Source organism: Opisthocomus hoazin, chromosome Z (assembly GCF_030867145.1).
Source record: "Opisthocomus hoazin isolate bOpiHoa1 chromosome Z, bOpiHoa1.hap1, whole genome shotgun sequence".
NCBI lineage: Eukaryota > Metazoa > Chordata > Aves > Opisthocomiformes > Opisthocomidae > Opisthocomus > Opisthocomus hoazin.
The window spans coordinates 70,465,994-70,489,503 of NC_134454.1; the positions used below are offsets into that span (position 1 = coordinate 70,465,994).

Here is a 23,510-nt window from a genome sequence, read left to right on the forward strand (position 1 = left end):
GTAACTCTGCAGATGACACCAAGTTGGTAGGGAATGTCGATCTGCTTGAGGGTAGGAAGGCTCTGCAGAGGGACCTCGATTGATGGGCCAAGGCAAATCGTATGAGGTTCAACAAGGCCAAGTGCCAGGTCCTGCACTTGGGTCACAATAACCCCATGAAACACTACAGGCTTGGAGAAGAGTGGCTGGAAAGCTGCCCGGCAGAAAAGGAACTTGGGGTGTTGGTTGACAGCCGGCTGAACATGAGCCAGCAGTGTGCCCAGGTGGCCAAGAACGCCAACGGCATCCTGGCTCATATCAAGAATAGTGTGGCCAATGGGAGTAGGGAGGTGATCGTGCCCCTGTACTTGGCACTGGTGAGGACGCACCATAAGTACTGCGTTCAGTTTTGGGCCTCTCACTACAAGAAGCACACTGAGTTGCTGGAGCATGTCCAGAGAACAGCAACGAGGCTGGTGAAGGGTCTGGAGCACAAGTCTTAGCAGGATCAGCTGAAGGAAGTGGGATTATTTAGCCTGGATAAGAGGAGGCTGAGAGGAGACCTTGTCCATCTCTACAACTACTTGAAAGGTGGTTCTAGTGAGGAGGGTGTTGGTCCCTTCTCCCAAGTAACTAGCAATAGGACGAGAGGCAATGGCCTCAAGTTGTGTCAGCGGAGGTTTAGATTGGCTGTTAGGAAACGTTTCTTCACTGAACGAGTTGTAAAGCCTTGCAACAGGCTGCCCAGGGAAGCGGTGGAGACGCCATCCCTGGAGGCGTTCAAAAAACTTGTAGATATGGCACTTCACGACATGGTGGTGATGAGATGACAGTTGGACTTGATGATCTTCGAGGTCTTTTCCCACCTCAATGATTCTATGATTCATGATTAGCTACTGCAGTTAAGAGACGGAAACAATCGTACCATAAAAAACTCAAATAACAGAGGGTTTCTAAGAAATGGCATTGCCAAAGGCTGAAACTAAACACACACAAAAGGCACAGAAAGTAAAATCTGCAATGACAGAACGGAATGTTCATCTTTGACAATTCCTCATGCACACGACCACGTACAGACACCTACATCTGACCAAGACCCATCCATATACGGTGCTACGGAGGACAAAGTTGTGACAGATGTCACAATATCCCCCTCTTGTGTCACCAGGAAATTCCCTGGAACTGCTACACAGCACCCTCAAATTACTGAACTAACTAGTACAGAAAAAACCCACCACTTATTACAACCTAGCACTACAGGTTTACAGTTTGTCTTAAATCAAAGAGGAATGTAGACTTGTCACAGAGCTGACACACTGACAATGCCCAGGGAGCTTGCTTTCTACTCCATGCCCCGACTGAGATCAATAAGGATAGACACATCAATTCTCTGCTATTTTTTAAGCTAATTTGCAGGAGAATGCAAATTCCAACAAATATTACTGGCAATTAAAAAGACATATTCAGAACAAGCTGTTATATAGTCTTCACTAGAGTTTGCTTTCCTATCTGCCAAAACATTGCAAAGGACTTAAATCAATCTGGTATTAAATAGTTTTGGGGACATACTATTGTATGTAAACTCTTGTTGACAAACCTTCAATTCCTATGCCCTTCATTCTTTAGTGGAGATGCAGCCCTTAATCGGCAAATTTAAATATACTGTCAGAATGCCTGCTTTTCTCAGCTACTACCTGCAGATCCACTAGAATTAGTCCATAGCCTGTGAGTGGCTGCAGAGCAGAGGCTGTAAACCACTAATTTACATTTTCCTTCAGTGACAAGAATTGGGCATCATTTGTACTGAAACTGGCATCCCATTAGCATCAAAAGCAGAACATTTGCTGTCAATGTATGTCCCATACGCATACATGGTTTTATGTCCCATAAAAATCAAATCCCACCTTAACTTGGAAAAAAATTCTAACTGCACTTCTCTGGACTACTGTTGTCTGTTCTGTTTCTCCAGCTACCCTAGAAACTGTTTGCTGGATGCACTACTGCTTCAATTCATCTTGAAGGCTGACGACCACAGTCACACCCTGAATTCAGATGAGACTCTCTACAGCTTCCTTCACTCCTACTGCTACCTGAAATAGCAGGGATCATAGGAGGTCCCCACTCCAACCTCTTGCTCAAAAGCATCAGCGAGTAGACTGGAGCATGCAGCTCAGGGCTTTACTCTGTCTGGTGTGGAAAACTACCAAGCACAGTGTTCTGCACCAGGAGGTGCTGGTCCATTATGATCCCAGTAAGAAAGACATTCAGACTCTTTAAGGTATCATTTAAAATGCTATCGGAGCTCCGCATTTGTCTGAGCTGCACTGTGTAAGGCCTGTTCCTCCAGCCTGCCCAGGTCACTCTGGATGGCAGCCCTGTTCTTGAAAGCATCTGCTCCCCCCACCTCCCCTAGCATGGTATTTATTGCCTGCCAGCCTGAGAAGCAAGTGCTCCCTCACCTTCTCCTGATCCTGATGCATCCTAGGATTTTTTTTCCCTAGTTGCTTAAAACAAGCAGTTCACAGTCATCCTGTGATATGCCAGAACTCCAAGCTTCTTCTTGAGTTTTTTCCAGTACTTTCTGACAAAATCAGAACCACAGAATAGTTGAGGTTGGAAGAGAACTCTGGAGGTCATCTTGCCCAACCGCTATAAGCCTGAAACTTATTAAAACGCTTTTCATTTCTGTTTCATTTTTACTCATGAATAGTATTCAGTCCTCTGTGCAGTTTCTTAGTCTTCCTCTCTACTAATAAAACAGTAACTTTTATCTGTAAGAACTTAATTGCCTCAAAGTATTTAGAGTTACGATCATTATTTCCAGAGATTGTGCCCATTTACTCTTAAGGTACTATGCCTGACGTTGTAAATCTGTAACCGGATTACTGAGTACTTGGGGGAATACAGTTTAACTACAGTAGTGACAGCACATTCATGTAACACAAGGACAGTACTGTCTGCAACCACAGCTGTACACCAGTGAGGTTCATACCCCAGTGCTGTACCACAGTACAGGTAACTGTGAAGAGAAAAATCAAGCCTTTTTATCAGTACAGGACTCAAACATAGCTGGGGTGGAAATCCAGGAGATAAAACCCAAAACCACACATTGTTATAATTTGGTGCAATAATAAAGGATATTAAAAACAACTCCTGTGTTCCTACTGTAGCAATGCAATACGATGCACTGGGATGATCATGGTGTGTAGGCTCATGTTTTGTACTGTTGTTATTTCTTTTTTATATATATATTCAAATGTATCAAACAATTCTAAGAATTGTTTCAGGCATCCCAGAATCAAGCAATGAAAAACCAAGTGGTAGATGAATTCTGCCACATGTTCAGAAAACTGCATAATCACATCAATGATCACAGACTGACCAGTAACAAAAACCAGCCCTACACAACATTCTGATGGGGTTTACAGAATCAAAGCAGACATCTGTCCCAGTACATTTCCATACTAGGATCTCACAGACTGGTTCGCAGAATATCCGATCTCCCCACTCCCAACTTGCCTAGCAGTTCCAAATCCTCTTTAAAAAAGGAGAATGTCTACTCAGACTGGTATTTTTGCTAGTTACAGAAGCAGACCTTGTTTCAGAAAAAAGTTTGTTTAGCAAAGCTAGCACTGGTGCAAGGTTGCCTCTGCTATTTCTCCTTCATTTTTCAGATATACAAAGAAACTCTTGACTTCACTTACTCTTTGCCACTCCCAGAACTGCTGTTCAGATCAGGATCCACAGCCAAAACACAACTGTCACAATTCACCTCTACAGACTTTCTATGACTGCAGCCCTCTCACACTCCAATGAGAAACTCAACTCACAAGGACAAAAAGTTCAGGCACTGCATTAAGTGTGTTACTATTGCAAAGTGACAGAAAATGCAGCATTCAAAATTCTGCTGAAGGAAACAAGGCTCGATGACATTTTGCAACACTAGCTTGTCAACAACCCACAGCTTAATCTTGAACTACACTCCAGTACAAACAGTACTTTTCATATAAACATGGACGATAAAGCCTTCAAGGACCTGACATTAGCAAAAACTGTAGGCAGCAGAAGCTTTTAAAAGGAATTAACAGGCAAGTTGCTCTCAGATTTCAATCAGTTCAGTGAAATCTTTCAAGAATGTTCATCCCAACTGCTATCTGGAGGACAACTGGACTCTCCAGTGAAGAAGGTATTAACACAGTCTTTCCCAGGAAGACTTTCAACATGTTCTCTATATAAATATAAAATTACCTGAGTGCTGGAACAAAAGTAACAGAGAAGCAGCTGACAGTGCATTTATTCCCAACCCCAACTTCCCTTGTTTGTATTTTCCTCCAGCTGAGGATGACTGAAATATTTGCCTCCAGGTTACACACTTAAAGAGTCACATGAGGTTTAAAATGAAACTGAATACTCAAGAAGGAAGTGTTTTTTGCATTTCTGCAAATGTTATTCCTGAAGTTTTCCATTTTCCTTAATCCTAGTTTTCCCTCACTCCCTTTTCAATGGGCATTCTATACTTCTGACCAGACAAAATAATCTGACATCAGACTTGGTTCTTCAATTTCTCACCCTCTCATAAAAAGTAGTAAATCAGATTTATTTCCTCTTTAAATTATTTCAATCCCATTCTAGGACAGGTTTTGTTGGCTGTTTTTTTTGTTGGGTTTGGAGTTTTTTTAATTATGTAGCAGGAAAAAAATGAACATTTGTTTGTGGCAACTTCTACTACCTTCAGAAACTACTGAAAGAAACGCATGGTTTTACTCCTTTAGGAAGGGGATATTTCTGAACATGCAGAAAAACAGACTGAAGTTGTAGAATGCACAAGTAAGAAATAAACATTTCCACCTAAAGGAAATGCAAAAAAGTCTGCTTTGCCCGAAGTAATACAGTGTGTTGAACACTACTAAGTTTTGGTTTTGGACTGCTGTAAAACAGAACTTCAAGCGCAAATGTTTGCAAACACTGTACAAACAAATGTTCCAGAGACACTTTACCACAGGTTCTAGATTTATGCATGCATTATTTAATGCACTACCAATTATTAAATTGGTAAAGTCATCATCTTATTGCTTTTTGTCTTAAATAATTTTAGTTAATACTTTTTATAAATTTGACACCCTACAGCACCTTTACACCTAGCTGAAACAGAAAAAAAAATAATGTGGTTCAGCGCATAATGCCACTTATCTTTCAAAACAAAAGAGATACTATACGTCAGGACTGCATACACACAAGTTCAAGAGGAAGTTTTGTGCAACCTCTTTTTACCTAGAAACATGAGGAAATAAATCAAGCAGGGAAAGACAAGATGCAAAAGTACCTATAAAGAACAGAGTAATGAAAGAGTAAATCAAACACATGCATCGAAAAGATACTGCAAGTGCACACACATACTCACCTTTCAGTTTTACCCTTAACTAAACGTTTATTCAGAAAACCACACTGACTGTCAACCCTCTTTCCACCCATCCCAAATGACACAAAAGTGAACACTTTTCTCAAAGTATTCACGGAAAACCCATGTGTTCTGATAAACATGTTGTATACAAACACTCCTAATTCTTGTAGGAGTAATTTGAAATGTTATATTTGATAAAATGTAATAGCTACTAAAAAGCTATTCTAATCATTACTTCCCAAGCTACATATAAAATGCACGCCTGAGGTTGCTGCAGTTTTAACTCCCACCCACCACACCTTACGGCCTTTAATTAGGTGTGGTATCAGCTCCTCTAAAGAAGATTAAATTCAATCATGTTTAGTTTTTCATGAGGTGCTTCTGAAGTAAGATGCTGAGCAATTTAAACACAGTTTGCAGCAGAAAAATGTGACACAGCACTACAGTAACAGTAGCCCTAAGCTAGAATAGCACCATTTTTTTTCCCTTGTCCAGCTTTCAGTAGAAGTGATTGAGAACATAAGGGCCAGAACAGCTCTTCAGACAGTTATAGACCTGCCTCTGCTGCCCCCACCGACTCAGAAGTCCCAAGATGGGAGGCAAAGCAAAAACCACAGCGATCTAAGTGGTCCTTTAAATAAGGCTAACCCAGGTTCCCTTTACAAGTTTATTCTAGGTTACAAGTGGCCCATGAGTGTATTTCCGGCTTTTTTTCACAGAAATGGAAGGCTTCATCAACTCTACAGCTTCCTCCAAAAAGTACAGTTCACTTGCATTTGTTGTAGTCAGCAACCAAAAGCACCCTGAAATTCAGAATGGATGCAAAAATCCTCAAGGAGACTTGTCAGGAAAAGGAGTCATGCTGCCCAGGATACTGTACTCTGAACTACGGACTTCAAGCTTAAATACACCCACACTTATGAGTTGCGATTTAGCTATACATCCCCTCAGCTCACTTCCAAGTACACAATTAACACATTTTACTGTTTTGCATATTATGTAGCAGTAAAACTACAGTCTACAAAAATAACAGTATTTTTATAAACAGGTATTTAATTATTTTGAAAATATATTAATACGAAATTTATGAACAGCAGCCTGCTTTTCCACAATAACAGACTCCATAGCTCTGCCCCAGTCAGTTCTGATTCTCACAAACTTGGGCATTAAATAGTCTTGTAAGCAGAGATTAAAAGTATTATTTCCCTGTATTAGGTGGGAAGATCGTACAAGAAATAGTGCTCAGCATTGCATGCTACACACCAGAGAACACGAGAGAAACCTGTAAGCTTGTTCAGCTGTGCAAGACATTACAAATTATGATTACAACTACTTTGCCATTTTCTTTTGTGACACAATGATATGCAGCTTTGTAGCTTACTGCACTGGTAAATAAAATATTCACTGAAAAAGCAACTTTAAGGACACCTCCATCAACTGTTAATGGCTGCTTACCCTCCATAGCTTCTGCAAGTCCGGAAAACTCTCTTGGATATGAGCCAACAAGCTTATTCTAAGGCAATTTTTCCAAAAGAACAGTACTTCAGTCCATCAACAGCAAAAACAGCACACTAGAAGCAATACAGGACTCCAACCTTCTCTGAAGATGGCTCTATAAAATCCTGTATTTCAACTAAGTTGCGGATGTAGCCACTGACCTTTAGTTCCATACAGAGATGCACATGTTCCATGCATGTCAAAAGAACACCAGTTCATGAAACTGCAATGACATACGCTTTTCTGTGTATCTGATGTAGAAGCAACCATCAATATGCGCTCCTCAAGCTTTTATTAAGTAACTGTTCACAGGAGTTTAACAGATCCTTAAGAGTAAGTCATCTCATCACTACATTTAAATTTTATAACTGACCTGTTACAAAAAGGAATGAACATTAAGTTTAGACAAGCCCTTTACATAAAGCTCTTTCCCAAACTAGGTCTTCACAAGACTATCTTCCCATGCAAAATTTTGATAACAAAGTAGCAAGTTCAACGGATCTAATATTTTCTACTTGCAAAATCTCCATCTTTTTACAGCAGCATACTGGCTATAAAGCATCAAACACTTACTGGAAATTTTAACGTTTAATACCTGAAGAGTTTCCTAAAAAACTGCTTTTGACTACACTAAGTGATAATTATCATTGGGTTCATCTAACAGAGTACATATACATTGCCGCAAGCTTCAGCATATGATACGAGCTACTCTTTCAAACATTAAGTGTTCCATAAGCTCAACAGTAAGGAACATTAAGTGCAACAGTTCACTTAAAGCACAACAGAATACAATCTAGTTTGGTACTAAGGTGGTTTTAATCCCATGACTCAAATGCACTTGCAGAATACGTCTTCACTCCTCCTGGGTTCATGTTGCCTCTGCCTCTGTAATTCTAGGAAACAGAACAAGTACTGGTTTAGAATCATTAACACTTTCAATCATTTAACAGTATCTGCATACATCTCAATGTAATTTGAACGTATTTTTGAAAAACACAGAAGCTTTTTCATTATTTAACTTCTATACGTAAGGTTTTTAGACCCTACTGTGTAATTAATGCACTTTAATCAACCTCAGATTTTATCAGGTGTGGGAATAATCCTTCCCTAAATTCAGATCCCGAATTCTTGTCTTACCCAGCACAAATCAGTTCACACAACTTTGGGGAACAAATTCCTTCTCCATTTCTCACTTATGAATGACTCTCTGCATTACTTTCAGCGCTATGCCACCTAGGCTGTCTCATTTCCTCAAGCTGTATTTTAACATCTGGTATCAGCAATGCTAATAGACCAGCAGGCTCTTCCTCATCACAGACAGCAAGAAAAATTTTGACATGGATGAGATTGCTGAAGTTCTTAGATGAGTTATCTGATTATGCGATTCGTAACACACAGTGATTGTATAACTAGCAACTATTTGCTCCTACTCTACATGTGCAGTACAGAAACTTCTGGAACTACAGCCTTTGCCTATGTTTGTACAAACCTTCTCTTCCATAGTGTAATTCTTGACACTACAGGTAAGACTAATGCAGCTAATAAGGTCACACTGTAAGAGTCCAAACCAAGCAAGTTGTCCAAAATTAGTTTCAGAAATACTGAGCACTTGAAGATGCACAACTGAGATAAGGGACAGTTACAGTCAAAACTGTTTCAGTGGCATGACTCCGGATACATACTGCTAAATAAATATTTATACTGAGACAAAGTTCTAACATCCAAGACATCCAGTTCATTTCCGGACTTACCTTTTGGTTATTAACTGATGTAAAGACTCTTCCTCCTTGAAAACCAAAAGCAATTTCTTCCAACCACACAGGAACTTCCTGCTGGGCCTACATAGTTAGAAAAGTGAATTGAGAGACTTCGACTGCTTTACCAATTCGTATTAAGAGTTCCATAGCCGTATCAAAGAAATAATACTTGCTCAGTACATTGAAGTGAAATCCTAAAGAACAGAAAAAGTTAAGCACTAAGATTTGAAACTTACATCTGAAAGCACTTTAACTAGAGATGGTGCAAGATGGCCATCTGAATTGTTATCAAAGAAGCTAATTGCTTTGCCTGTATTTCCACAACGACCAGTTCGTCCAATTCGGTGTACATACTCTTCAATGGTGGAAGGAAGGTCAAAATTAATAACATGTTGAACATTTTCAATATCCAGACCTCTTGCTGCCACTGAAGTTGCCACAAGAACCGGACATTTTGCAGAACGAAAATCCTGAAGAGCTACTTCTCTCTCTCTCTGTTCTCTATCTCTGCAAAGAAATGGTGAGAATGGATGTCTTGAAAAATCTGCTGTATTACTTAAGAGACAAGTTAAAAGGTCATGACTGATTGATGGAAGTAGTTCTTGGGGGAAAAAAGAAAACCAAATCAATCACCCACAAACTACCAGTTGAGGTTTTCTGATTTTCTGATTAGCAGTAAGGCACAGCAACTATTTTAACCTAAGTCTCTAGACAAATTAATTTTTTAAAAGAACCAGAGATAGTCACATATCAAACTCACTGCCTCCCTAAGAAGATACACTTGTTTAACCGACTGATTCTTCATGCCATAGTCAGAAGTGCTTTTCCTACTGTTTTGCAGCAGGGACCCAGAACAGGAAAAATGAATTGTACCTAGACTCCTGGACAGGCCATTTTTCAGATAAACCAGGAAGCGTGGCCAGCCACTACTACAGAACTCACCTTTTGTTTACCATCATGAGAAGAAAACTAGATTTGCTCTGAGGTTTGCATTTTCAAGGAATATTTACAGGCTACCCAGTACTTAAATACACTAGATCAGAGTTTAACTCATGTTCTTCCTTGTCCAAATGAGTGAACAAATCAGAAAGCTAAAAAACACTGCTCTTTTGAATACAGCATGGGACATTTGGTGAAGTCTGATATAATCACTACTCCAGCGAAGAGCACCTATCCCAACCAACTACAGCTTGAAATAGTAAATCAGACACTGGCATTATTCACAGAGTTTAGGAGCTTCCATGGAACCCGATGTTCTCTTTGTAAGTATACCTTAATTCACAGTGTAGTAATTCTACAGAAATGCGTTAAGAACCTGCCCCAATACAAGACACGTTGTGGTGGGATAGCAGGTCACATTAGTCAAGAACAGAAAGCCAGATGTTCTCAAAACAAGCCTTCACACACCCATAAAATTGATAGGGCACAGAATACACATAAACATCTTGTATTCGTGTACTAAGATCATTTTAACCCATCTACAGCCTTGAAGTTCTGATGTCTGTCAGAACACAGCCCAAAACATAATTTTACTGGCATGACTTCCAGTTCCTTCTGACTATTGCAAGGTAAAAAATATTGCTTAATTACATTTTTGATGTGCTACAGTTCACTGGGAATCTTAAGATTCAGTTTGTTGTCCCACGTTTTGACATACAGACAAACATGACAGAACTAGATTCCAGCTCATTCCATGAAGACTGACCATCTTTTCAGATGGGTTTAGATCTGGAATTAGCAACTATTTCACCTTGTTTCTCAGCATTTGTTCAGGTATGCAACACTCATGAGTAGACTACTAACACAAGTTGGAAGCATCTTCTCTTTGGATTGATCTCCATATAAATGCTATGTCCATGAACACATCAGGGAGGCAGAAATGACAGCATCAGAAATCTGTATGATACATGATTCAACTTACCTTGTCATTCTGAGAAAGCCTGTAAGACAAAGGGTAAGGTCCACAACTGACACTTCAATTTACGACTATCACCTCACTAGCAACACCAGAAGATCTGATTTTGGCCACTTAAACGATGACGAAAACTACATATAAACAACAGCTGATTCTACTGAACTTATTATATACTAATCTTTATTTTAGCAGTAGACATAATATTACCCAGTTGATACACAGGATTTGAAGTGTGGTCAACCAGAAAGATGTATATTCAGCAAACGCTGTGAAAACTGGCCTTCAGAAACACTACATTCTAAACGGGGCAGAGCTGCTGATGATTACAGGGCCACCTGAAACAAGGCAAACAGTCACACAGATACAGCCGAACAAAACTGCAATAAAAGCTTCTCATAAGATATAGTCTTAAGTGACTTTCAGTCAATACTATTACCTGACTTTCACTCAAAAAATACATACCCGTGGATGCTAGTGGCTGATATTCTTTCTTGACAAAGAAAGGCTGCAATGTAGTCTGCTTTCATCTTTTTGTCCACAAACACCACGGTTCGTTCATGACCTATGTTAAGTAAGAGTTCAGATCGACTGCAGTTTGAAATCTGATGCGTTTTCACTATCCACATTTGCTCTTACTTATATGAACGCCTAATATCAGAATACATTTTGAATAAAGTATTTAAAGTATGATTCTAACTTCTTGCCTTCGTTGAACTCCTTAAATTCAATCCACCAACTTCCAGATCAACACAGAAACCTATGCGAAGACAAGCGCATTATATTTTTCTCCTCAATAAAAGCAGGAGATAAATGGTCTTATTTGTGGTAAGTATGTACTCCGTTTCTACCGCATGTGGCTCAAAGTGGCATGCTACTCAGAGCACTGAACAGCAAGGTACACCAACTATTTTTTAATTCCAAACTCCCTTCCAGTTTTCAGCATTAAAATTTAAGATACATTCAGTGGAAAAATGGAAAAATCCCAGCCATTAACAAAACGTAAGAGGAAGCACTCACGTAAGAAGTTTAATGCATTTATAATCTGAACATAATACCTGAACATAATACCCCCAGATGCTAAAGTATTGTAATTGACCAGAGAAATTAATCATCTGGAAAGCTTGTCTGCTAGTACTCAACAGAGACAAGACCTTGACAAATACCCCTAACACAAATATGCCTAAGACCCCAGAACTCCTTGACGTCTGCTTCAAGCTTCAATCAGCAGTCTTGTAAAGCATGTAACACACAGAATGGAATCACGACCTGGTCAACAGCAACAGCACAAGTTTAAAACCAAGTGATTTTATCTTCCCTGGAAAACAATAAGCAATAAAGAAAGTTACCTATGCTTTGTAGAATTTCCATCAATTTATCTCTCTTGGAATACTGAGGAACCTGGAGAACATTTTGCTGAACATCACTGCAAGCTCCACCCATGTGTCCAACAACAACAAATAAATAATCAAATTTCAAAAATTCGCCAGCGAGCCTTGAAAATAAACAAAATCGAGCAACATGAAGTCTATGTAGCTTATTTTTCCTTTAAGATCAAGTAACTTCATTTATGTTCAAGTAACCCTCATAACAAATGCTTTTACCCTTCCTCACAAGGCCAAGGATGTAAGCAGTCATATGTGCATTTTTTAAAAAACTAAAAGAGTCTCTACCATTTTCTAGACAGCTGTACAAAAAACCTGACCAATAAAAAGATGCACAGACTGATTATGTCCCTGCAGCTCTTCATAATACAAACAGTGCATTTTCTAGCCGTCTCACAAACACTTCCATATATATGCTTGTAATAAAACAGGTTACTGGCACGTATGCTCACAGAACCATTCTTGGGACATTATTTCATCACTACCTGGAGGTACGGGAGAATTCTACACAGGCCAAAAGTCAAAACAGGCCTCCAAGAGACACCACCATCCTTTCTGACTGCTCCAACAAAAGTACTGCTTAAAAACAGAGTTTATTACACAGCATTTATTTACAGTTGCCATATGCAGAACTCAACTTCTGCTCAGACAGCATTCCTCTACATTTATCCCTTACACAGGTGATCTTACCTGACAGATCAAACTCGCCAAAATAGGTAATTCCTTGGAACGTCCCATAATACTTGAGAATTTTACTGAACTGTGTTAACTTATCAAAACATTAAGTGTTTCACATCCAGTGTTCACAAAGCAGCTTCCACTGCAGTAAAATTCAGACGGTAAACAAGTCAACCCTTAACTGAAAAATGGCAATCTGAAGTTTTGGAACAAACTCCTAAAAAAGAGGAAAGTCTTAAACACATTAAAAGACTGTGTTAAGGACTTCAACCTCCCACCTGATTTATAGCTGCAATTGCCACTGAAAGTGTGTTTTTCATAGCAAACAAACAAGTTACTGGAGATTTAAATGTGTCTAGTCCTAAGATTTGACTGGTTTAAGATCTCAGACAGGTGTAGCTCTAAACTGAAAGGGCAAGTTTACACTGCCTGAAAATGGAACAGTAAGCAAAAAACACGAAGGGAGAAAAAGAAGAAAAGAGCTTTTAGTAAGACATATAAAGCCTGAAATGCTAAGTTGAAGTTCACCAGTCAGTTAGCAAATGCATGGTTCTCTCAACTCACACGCACGCGAAGAGCCTTGACGATCATACCAAAGGTTTGAGTTAACAGCAGAGACCCAAATTCAGGTGCAAAACCAACTGGCATGTTAAAATTAAATCTGATTACACTCACTAAAGTGCCCGAAAGCCTGAACCCAGCAGGGCCAAAGAAAGCACCTTGTGCTGTACTACCAAAACAGTATATTGTCCAAAGTTGTTTTGATAGCAGAATATGGGAAAACATTAGCTTTCCTGACTCCAGAATGAGAAAGGCAGTAAATCCAGGAATAAACTGACTTCAGACAAGCAGGGTTTTCACTGTCTAAAATGAGAACACCACCTTTAGGAAATCCAGGTTCAAAAGGTTACAAGAATGCTACTATGCACTTCCAAACCACAATCCAAATGCTCAGATTTCTGAAGTCTTCTACCGGCACTTGTAAATCCTGCAAGACTGACAGTAGAAAGGTGGGTTTGTTTGTTTTGGTTTTTTTAAACAGAAGCAGATTGTAAGCGTCTTGCACAGCTGAAGGGATCTCCTCATTTCAGATGCTGGTAGTTGCAGTACTCTTCAATCATCCCTCAGTATGCAGAAAAAACACACAGCAGGCATATTAGTGACAACCCACTGATACAGACAACAGATATAAAGATCAAGAGTTCAAGATTCCTCTCTCAACCCCAACACTTCAGCCAATTAGAGTAGACTGTGCATCTTAAAGGGAGACACACCTGATCTCTTCTCAGGATGCAGTGCAAAGTGAGACCACATTCCTACACCAATAGTAAACACACGGAGTGAACATGAACTATGCTCATACACGGTATCATCTGAACACCTGATTCACAGCTGTGGAAACAAGACCATTATTTGTTCAAGATCTTTTTTCAATACAAAAAACTCTGTGAAAGAAGTCTTGACCGATGAACCAAAGCCAGAACAGGTGACCTAAGGCTGAGTTTAAGGTCAATTCAATCCTACTTAAAGGAAGGCGATTCATCTCCCCAACAGCTGTCAGTATTAACTGATTGAATGGGAGAAATCAAACTGTTCCCCTCTTTCATTCAGGATAGTCAACTACTGAAGATGCTTTCTCCTCGCCTCAAAAAAAAAAAAAAAAAAAAAAAAAAATCTTTCAGGCATTTTGAAAGACAGAAGGAAGTTGTCAGGATTTGACTCACTGAAGTACTAACATACTTCACTGCAATGTTCTAATCAGTTTACATGCTCTCAAACTGTAACATGCTTACTGGTATTTTTTAGTGATACTGTCACCACAGTACCCCCAACCACAAAAGTCACCAAAATTATGTCAACTGCTCAAACTGGAAGTTTAGACTCCTCTGATTTAAGAATGAATATTCAGATGTCTGTCTCTTCAAAAGTGGAAATACTGAATAATTTTCATCCACCTACAGGGAACGAGGTGTTTTGTTCTCTTATTGCCAGGCTCAGCAACCCCACTACCACCTGTTGAAGACTGTTCTTTGAGAGTCTGGAAAGTGGAACTTAATGGTAGTGAGTAGCACAGCTGCAAGATATATCCTAGACCCACTTGTGGAAGCTTTAAAACTACTGAAAACAAACAGTGCTTATGCATTTAAATTAAGAACTGTGTTTCAGAAAGGCTGGTGAGTTCAGCAGTAATTCGAATGTTCTGTTTCTTCCTGGTGCCAAAGACAGCGCTACCAGCACTGCTTGGGAAACAGCAAGCTCACTGTTTTTGAGCTTGCACAAATGTGATGCAGGAGAGACAAGAAACAAACAGGGGCAGTATGAGGACTTCTGCAGAAGTAGAATTTAAAAAGCCTTCAGACAAACTTCATATGTTGCTTTAGAGTCCCCACCTAAATCTGTGCAAGTTACTAGGATTTCTGTTACCTAAAAAAAAGGGAAGTCTTCAGCAAGGAATGTTAACATCATAGCTTTTCAGTATCTTCACATCATTCTGTGATCTTCTAGCAACATTATAAGCTTTTAAAATTAAGAAGTGCCCTTAACTTTTAGGCATTTAGCTCTATACAAATACACCTTCAGATATATTTCCATTTTTACTTTACTCACCTCTGAATTTCCTCAGGAAAAGTGGCACTAAACATTAGTGTTTGACGCTTGTCTTTTGGTGGCATGCTTGGGTAAGAAATCAGCTTCTTCACATCTAACCCAAATCCCATACCAAGCATGCGGTCTGCTTCATCTAGCACCAAATATTTCACATTACGCAAACCAATCTGCAAGCATTTCAGTGAAAGAAAAACGGCATTGGTTCACCAACGGTATACATTTACAGAATGTCCTAACTGCCAACATCCACCTTTTACTTATTTTTTTCTACTAGAAGTTAATTATTCACAAATAAAAGCCTATGTGCATTAAGTTTTATTTGCATCTCAGTCTGTATTTAATTCCTTAACCTGCACTAATTCTAATGGTATGCATACACTGAAGTGCTTCAGAATTTGGTTCAGCAACATAAACCAAGATAAAGCCTATAAATCAACTATTATTCAGCACATCTATTTTGAAATTATGTCTGAGTTTTGGAAAGGTTCTCTCATACAGCCCTCACACATTCCCAAAACACTCCTTATTCTGAAAATATTTATGTCAGAAAGCATTATTAAGGACATTACAACTTCACTGCTGCTGACCAAAACTGTCATTTTGACTAGAAGCCTGACAACTGCAGAAAGCCAACCTCCAGTTTATTACCAAGCAGTGTTTTTCCAAACTTTATTTGTCCAGTGCAATATCACTGAGCCACCATTATAATATGTAGCAATTTCAAATTGAACTTATAATGGGTGGAAAAATAAAAATTCAAATACAATATCACAACTGGGGTTTTTCATATTTTGAATAAAACCAGTATTAAAACATACAAAGAATTAATATTAGCATAGTTCCAGACAGTCAAAAGCTATTGTAGCAAAACAAACAGGACATCAAGTGAAAATCTGCTATGGAATTTTCCATGAGAACTAAGAGAAGATGTTCCATGTATTTAAACTATAAAATCTAAATGCAAAGAATAGTACAGCTAGTTTGATTTAGACTGATATTTTCCAGTGGGCCTTGAAACAGACTGAAGAGATCTGGACTGTTTTAACATCTTACCATTTCTCTTCCAATGATGTCTAGAAGCCGCCCTGGAGTGGCACATAGTATGTTACAGCCTTGCATGACCTGACGGATTGAATGGCCTGTTTGTGTACCTCCATAGATCACAACAGGCCTTACACAAGTTCTATTACATAGAAAAAAATTTGGATTAATTCTCTAAGTATACAAGTATTGTTTCATGAAAATATTTTTAAAAAATCATTAGATCTTCCACAAACCAGCTTACTTGAGTGGTTCAATTCCTTCACCATACAGTACAGTTTATAACCAAAAGCAGGACCCAAGACCAGAAATTCCCTGTAAGCTCAAAGTTCCCATTCATACTACATAGTATAGGCTGTACAGGTGGCTTACTTGGAAAGAACACTTCATTACACTTGCATTCTTCCATCTCCCTTCAACTGAGAGTTACTGGCAGTAAAAGTCAAAATGGTGTTAAGACAGTATCCCCTTTTATATGGCATATTTAGAAAAAGCAGAACCACCAAATACCTGCGTATAGAGCTTCAGAAGTGATCTTTCCATACCTTGAAAGGACAGCGCAAAAAAACCCCAAATACAGGTCAATGTTTGTAAAGCAACCAATTACACTGGCCACCCAGTGTGCCACTTAAGCATTAGACTACAAACCCGTTCAAATGCTAAATTACTTGGTGCTCTTCCTACTAAGGTTTTTGGTTAGATCCACTGAGTAGAGCTACATCAGATATTCTTCTCCTATAGAAAACCACCTCTACGAGCAAGAAGTACCTTACACAGTTGAAGAGCAAGTTTTCAGCTTATCTTTATAAACTCCTCCTAAGGCTTTTACATGCATGCAATGAGGATTTTCATACTCAACTGTCTACTCTTGAAGATACTACTTCAGCTTCATATGCAACAACGGTGAATCAGACAAACCTGGTAGATTTTTACCAGGTTTAACTGGAACTTTTCAGAAAGCTTTAGTCAAGAATAGAAACGGTTGGACTCATAACATTTCAGCATTTATCCACTATCAATTTCTATAAATTCATATATACAAATATTCCTATTTGTGAACTAAACCAAAGAGCTTATCAGACATCTGAACTGAGCAATACGCACATAACACTTGAAAGGCAACAGATCCACACCCTGATATTGTTTAACTGCTCCCCAAATGCAGGTTATCTTGCTTTTACTCCAGTGCAGCTGTAGCAGAAACTTTCTATATTAAAAAGCTATTTTACTGTGAATTGATCTGTATCTAATTTAAAACAGCGTAATTACTAGAACTAGCTACACAGAACAGTTTCAGAGATTAAGAAGCTATTCTTAGTAACATGCCTAATAAGGAGATAGGCAAACATGATACTTCCCAAATGCAGACACAGCCTCCAAGGGTTAAGTTTGCTTGAACAAGCAGAGGCAAACCTATTTAAGCCCACCAGATTTTGCACTGGCAATGTCCTCCAGTCCACCTCCTACCAGTAACAAGCCATTACAGGCAACAGATTCAATTCTCTTACTGTGCACTGGTGAAAACTATCACTTAGCAGCAGGAAGATCACTGGCAAACCAGTACAAATGTACAAGCCTGAGCTGTAGAATTTCTGTCCAAGACCAGTAACAGTGGGAAGCACAGAGTTATTAGACACCATCACTTAAAGTTAACTAAAAGCCCCTAATGCATAGCTTTGTTTTCGTGAAGACAAAAATATAAGGAAGTAAAAATCACATAAGTCAAGCTAAATTTAAGTTACTTCTTTTAAGAAATTTCATTTTTCTCACCAGTAAAGATGATGTGACACAAGCTTAGTACTTATCTCCTCTTCAGGCTGGAGTAAGCCTCTCAACTCTGCCCCCAACATAAGGAAGATTAGGATTTTCTTACTATGTGACTAGAGATTTAAATCTGCTAGCCAGCATGATTATCTAAAGGCAAGTGTTTGAAGTCATTCAATTGGCACAGAAAAATTACTGAAAGTATTCATGAAAAAAAAAATTAAGTACTGCTGATTCAGACAAAGTAATAATCAATACCAAGCAACAGCACAAAAGCTTACCCATACACAAATTTCCGTGCTTCTAGGAAGATCTGATTTATCAGTTCTCTAGTTGGGGCAACAATAATACATTCCGGTTCTTGATGCTCTTTAAAGCTACTGGCAGTTACGCCATCTCTCATCATGTGGGCCACAATTGGCAGAAGAAAAGCCACCTGAAAAAAAAGGCATCACTACGCTATTTAGTCTTTGAGATTTCATCAGTCACACTAAAAGCTGCACATGAATCTTAAAGCTAGAATGATACAGCACACTACCAACTTCAAGGAAATCAGACTGCAAAAGGATTGACCTGAATGCACCACAGAACATTTAAACTTGTTTCTGCTTGTTTAAGAAGTATGAAAATATTTCTCTGGACCTTAAGAGTCTAATAATGCAGGAATATAGTCATGCACTAACTAACTTCTGGGTTCTTCAGGCAGTTCGACATATCATGCTGACGTACACTGATAATTACATACCCCAGGATCAAAAATCCTTCCTAACATTTATTTACAAGCTTTACATTATCATCACTATACTTGTAAGTTAACCATGTATCACCATTCTCCAGACTACTACTACAGCAGATCAGTTTGCAGCACAGCTGTACCAGCACCCTTACTTCCATATAAGACTCGTTACTCCCAAAACAGAAACTGTACAGCAGCCCCAAAAGCATTGAGAACATGTACAGCACAAGCTTTGGACGCTGCCCCCGTCTGCAAACAGAAGAGGTTTTTCAAAACAACTAACTAATAAGCTGTATAACAACAACGCTAGAATTCCACACTATACTGGACAAAAGCTGTACTTTGTACTTCATATCCAAATATTCTGATACAGAGCTGTCCATGGTAAGATCTGGGTATATTAGACAGTTTTACATGTTGACGCATTCGTGAATGGAGTATCAGCTCTCAACACTGCTTCATGATTAATACTGAATCACCTAAAACTAAGCCCAGTGCAGATCAGACTCAGACAAACCAACATGACATGCTGTTACAATCGGGCATTAAGTTTAAAACAAACAAACAAAACAAAACCCACACAAAAAAACACAAAACCACACAAAACAAAACACACATACCAACATCAAAAAAATGTGCCCAACTTTCAACTGCTGATTTTTCTCATCAGCAGTTTTTATGAGTGCTCTGAATGCGTATCTGCAGCCCTGAAGACTGTCCTGCTGTATCAGTACACTAGTTCATCGAAATTAAAAAGAAATTTAGCCCAAAACCACAATAACTCATTCATCATTAGTATCTGTACTGAATACTACACCTGCCATTGCAGTGCCAGTCAGATCATTAGACTGCAAGCTCCGCAGCATCTGGCACGTTCAAAATTGAAGCATTCACCTGAAATTTAAGGTCACACACTTCCAGTACTTTGAATACTACATTAAATGCTTACAGTTTTTCCTGATCCTGTCTGAGCACATGCCACTAAATCCCGTCCTGCCAGTATAATAGGAATGCTGTACTTCTGCACTGGAGTAAGTTTAGAGTATCCAGCTTTAGCAATGTTCATGTTTAAAGTCTGACAGAGGTTAGCTTCATCAAAAGACTGTAAGGGGAAAAAAGTAACAACAGTACACAACCACACAAAGTTTAAAAACTGAGATGCTTACCATAGGATACAGACATCCAAATACTAAAATATTAACTTTTGAGAGGGTCTCACCAGTCATCTAGATTGCCAAGGTTCCTACAGGTAAAAGCCCCAAAGGTTTCTTCAACCTGCTCATGCCATTCGTTTGTAGCACAGTGAAGGCCTTCAGCTGTCCTTACAAGCTTTGAGAGAAAACTGCTCAGAAGCCATAAATCTGGATTCAAGCAGGTAAACTCATATCATGGCACGCTATGAAAACAAACTAAAACTCTTCAGTTTCATTTCAGGCAGCAGACACACACTTAGTCTCTGTGCTAAAACTAATAAGGGGAGCTACATCAACATTCCTAAGCAGGACCAAAAAGCACCATACATGACAAAAATCAGCGTAACTTCAGTGAGAAAACCTTTCAGAAGATGGATGGGGAGGAAAACTCTGCATTTGCTCCTTTAACACAGGTGCTACTAACCCATCTGCCCTTTTTCCTCTTTCTTCTCCCTAAAAAGAGCACCTTTTTTTAAAAAAAATACTAGCCACCTGATACGGACTAGAGGCAAAGTTCTATATTACTTTTAAACAATAAACAGCAGCCACAGAAAACTGGACTAGAAATTACTTCAAAAACACCTCTCTACCCAGATGACAACTATTCTGACCAGTGTTCATTTACATTGTTAAAGATCCCCCAAGTAACTGACTTCAACAAGACGACTCTACCAGCCCTCCCGGAAACTGATGCCACAGCCCTCTTTCTTTCAAGATCTAAACTGGTATTTTTCTGCAGTTTAAGGACTAGAGTTCCCATCCATCCAGCATCACTTTCTCTGGGCCTTGTCTGTAATTTGACAATGTTATTTTGAATTAAAATTTGTATCTTTCAAACAGGCAGCATCTCATTCCAACATAGTACTGTCTGCAAGATCCACAATCTTTACTAATATTTTCATTAGCAGTGAATACCAGACTCAGTATATACATCCTTGCAGAATCACGCTCAACATAAACCCCAACATTAATGAAGTTCACTAACCAGTAATGGTGCTGGAGGGTCAAGTCCTGACACTTCAACAACATTTTCGTCATACTTGTCAAAATTAATTCCTGTCTGATAATGTGCAAAGATGGCTTGTTCATCATCAGGTGGAGCAGGGGGCACGTACGTCACCTTTGGACCTTAAGAACACAACCACTCAAGTTCAGGAACAATATAAACAAAAAAACTATTTTAAGTACAGAGCTATTGAAGTTAAGTTCAGTGGGATGTCATTTACACTTCACTTTCCAGGAAGGCAAGAAATTTCATATATGAATTCTGTAAGAACTTAGTTTCATACTACTAGACCTAAAACTCACAAATAAAGTCAGACTTCTGTAAAGTATTCTTGTCTCACGTTTAGTCAAGGACCTTACTTTGAAGACTACTCACAATTATTAAATTAGGCTCTACTTTACCATCATGCAAAAAATAGTTCTATCACACAAAGTCATTACACTATAAATTATCCTATGCATTAACAATGCATTTATTAACAGATGAATTAAAATTCATCTGTTCATAGCAGTACATTTATGGTTCTGTATTCTTTGATGTATTTTTCAAGCTAATATGCTGAGAGGTATAAAACTGACTATTTGATGCTCACTGAAAGGTTAGCAGTGGAAGCCATTTCACAGGGACCTCAAATGAGGAAGAACCAGGAATAAAATTATTCTTATGGAAGTCCAGAGTTCACTAGTTGCCTGTTTTCATTTCAAAAGTACCAGCAAGGCAAAATAAGACTGAAGTCACTTACAAGAAAAATCACTGCAGGTAGGTAAACACTCTAATAGGTTGTCCCAACTGACACTTTCAACACATGTCAGAAAATTGTTATCACACATTTCAACCTGATCTCCTGCACGTGCAAATCATGCAGCTCTGCTTACTAACTTGCACCCAGTAAAGCACATCAAGCCTGTTTTCCAGAACTAGCATCCCAGATGCTACAGCATCTGAAACCGAGTATCTACTGTTCCTTCATGGTTTGCTTTAATGACTATCGTCACTCACATGCCTACACTATTGCCAGGTGAGTTCTCCAACACTTGTGTCTTGGGTAGGTAAGCTTTACCATTAGAAAAAAGAAAGAGTCAGCAACAAAGCAATTCTACTGCACTCCATTCTAAAGAAGTTAGTTAGTTGTTTATGTGAGAACAACTACGTGTTGCCCAGTAATTTAAAGAGGAAGAAAGTTTAAACATTCTCAGTTTAACAGTATTTGCTTGGCAACTCATGTTACATGAACAGTTTTGAGATGGTTATGCATTTACCTATATTACTACTTTCTTTTTTATCAAATCACTTCCAACAATTTTAAGTAAGAGAACTTTCCTTGAGTTGAAGGCAAATTAAAACTGATATGTTACTTGTGAAGAAGCTACTTACCTCTTCCAACACCTGTTTCTTCATTGCATTCTTTGTAAGCTGCTGTTAAAGAAAGCATTACAAAATTAAGTGCTTTTAGGAAAAAAAGCTCCTTTGGGAGAAAAATCTAAGTAAGAAACTTAATTAAAAATTCCTAGAGGCACTTAAACTCAACAGGAGGTCCTGCTATGTCTAGTAGCATGACTGGAAATACTTAAGTAAGCAATGAAAGCTAAGTTACAAAAAGTCAGAAGACTAAGGCTCCACATTTGTGTTTTAAAGGGCAGAAAGAGTGGATGTCAAAACACTGAGCTTAGCAGGACCTTGCAGTAAAAACATGTAGGAATTAAACCCAGCAACTTGCTAAGGGACTTCACAAACCAGATCTGGTCCTTACTTGACTCACAGCAAGTCCCCTATCGTCAAGTCAAAAACAATCATGCCAGATGAGAGGGCCATCAGAAGATGTCTAGATAAGATAAAGCAAGTTGTATTTAAATACAACCAAGTGGAATGATCCCTCCTAAATCCAACGTATGCTTTGCAAGGGCAGATGAGGTTGTCTATATTCACCCGAGATGAAACATGAGGAAAAAAAGCATCTATAACAAGAAATTAAAATGCCACAGAAATGTCAGTTTTACCACCTTGTTTTTTTACCTCCTCAGTGAGGTTTTTCTCCTAAACCTGATAATCAAAATATTGAGAGTAACAAATTCACAAGCACGGTTACAGCATGTTGGTTTTAAGAACCATTCAACCTTTCCACAAGATCAGGAGATGCTTGTTTTATGCTACATAGGCAACCCGTAAATAACTAAAGAGCCATAGCCATAAACTTCACTGTCATCACAGTAATTTTTCAAGAATTAGAAGAGAATTTGTATCAGAAGAGAGAACTACCCCGTTATTTGAATGGCCACGCATTTATAACATTCACTCCATGAAAGTTCTGACCTTGACATACACGTATTGTGTGTGTGTTGCTTTCAATATCACTTGAAAAACAAAGACAATTATTCTTAAGAGTGAAGAAATACCACATATTTTACCTACGTAAAAACTGTAAGACTGCGCTTTTAATAGCAGCATTTCCAGAATCCATTTTAAGTCTTTATTTTTATTATATACAAAATAGAAAAAGCCTTAAACCTAACCAGCAGCTTCTAGCTATTCTGCACAGAAAGTTGTGTTGCTGATT

General features: G+C 38.7%; 1 protein-coding gene across 2 annotated transcripts in view; it reads right to left on the reverse strand.

Annotated features, from left to right (window-relative positions):
- Positions 1 to 7,083: 7,083 nt before the first annotated feature.
- DDX4 (DEAD-box helicase 4) overlaps positions 7,084 to 23,510 on the reverse strand; it is a 29,295-nt gene continuing 12,868 nt past the window's right edge. Inside the window, exons 7-17 of one of the 2 annotated variants that reach the window (XM_075410569.1) lie at positions 22,331 to 22,372; positions 20,936 to 21,078; positions 19,707 to 19,859; positions 18,303 to 18,457; positions 16,270 to 16,399; positions 15,217 to 15,383; positions 11,896 to 12,041; positions 11,012 to 11,111; positions 8,871 to 9,141; positions 8,629 to 8,715; positions 7,084 to 7,770 (exon numbers count right to left, since the gene is read on the reverse strand). In XM_075410569.1, coding sequence (XP_075266684.1) covers positions 7,693 to 7,770; positions 8,629 to 8,715; positions 8,871 to 9,141; positions 11,012 to 11,111; positions 11,896 to 12,041; positions 15,217 to 15,383; positions 16,270 to 16,399; positions 18,303 to 18,457; positions 19,707 to 19,859; positions 20,936 to 21,078; positions 22,331 to 22,372 — 1,472 coding nt within the window. In that variant the 3' untranslated portion in view covers positions 7,084 to 7,692. The remainder of the gene's footprint in view (positions 7,771 to 8,628; positions 8,716 to 8,870; positions 9,142 to 11,011; positions 11,112 to 11,895; positions 12,042 to 15,216; positions 15,384 to 16,269; positions 16,400 to 18,302; positions 18,458 to 19,706; positions 19,860 to 20,935; positions 21,079 to 22,330; positions 22,373 to 23,510) is intronic. The other variant, XM_075410570.1, reaches the window with a different exon arrangement.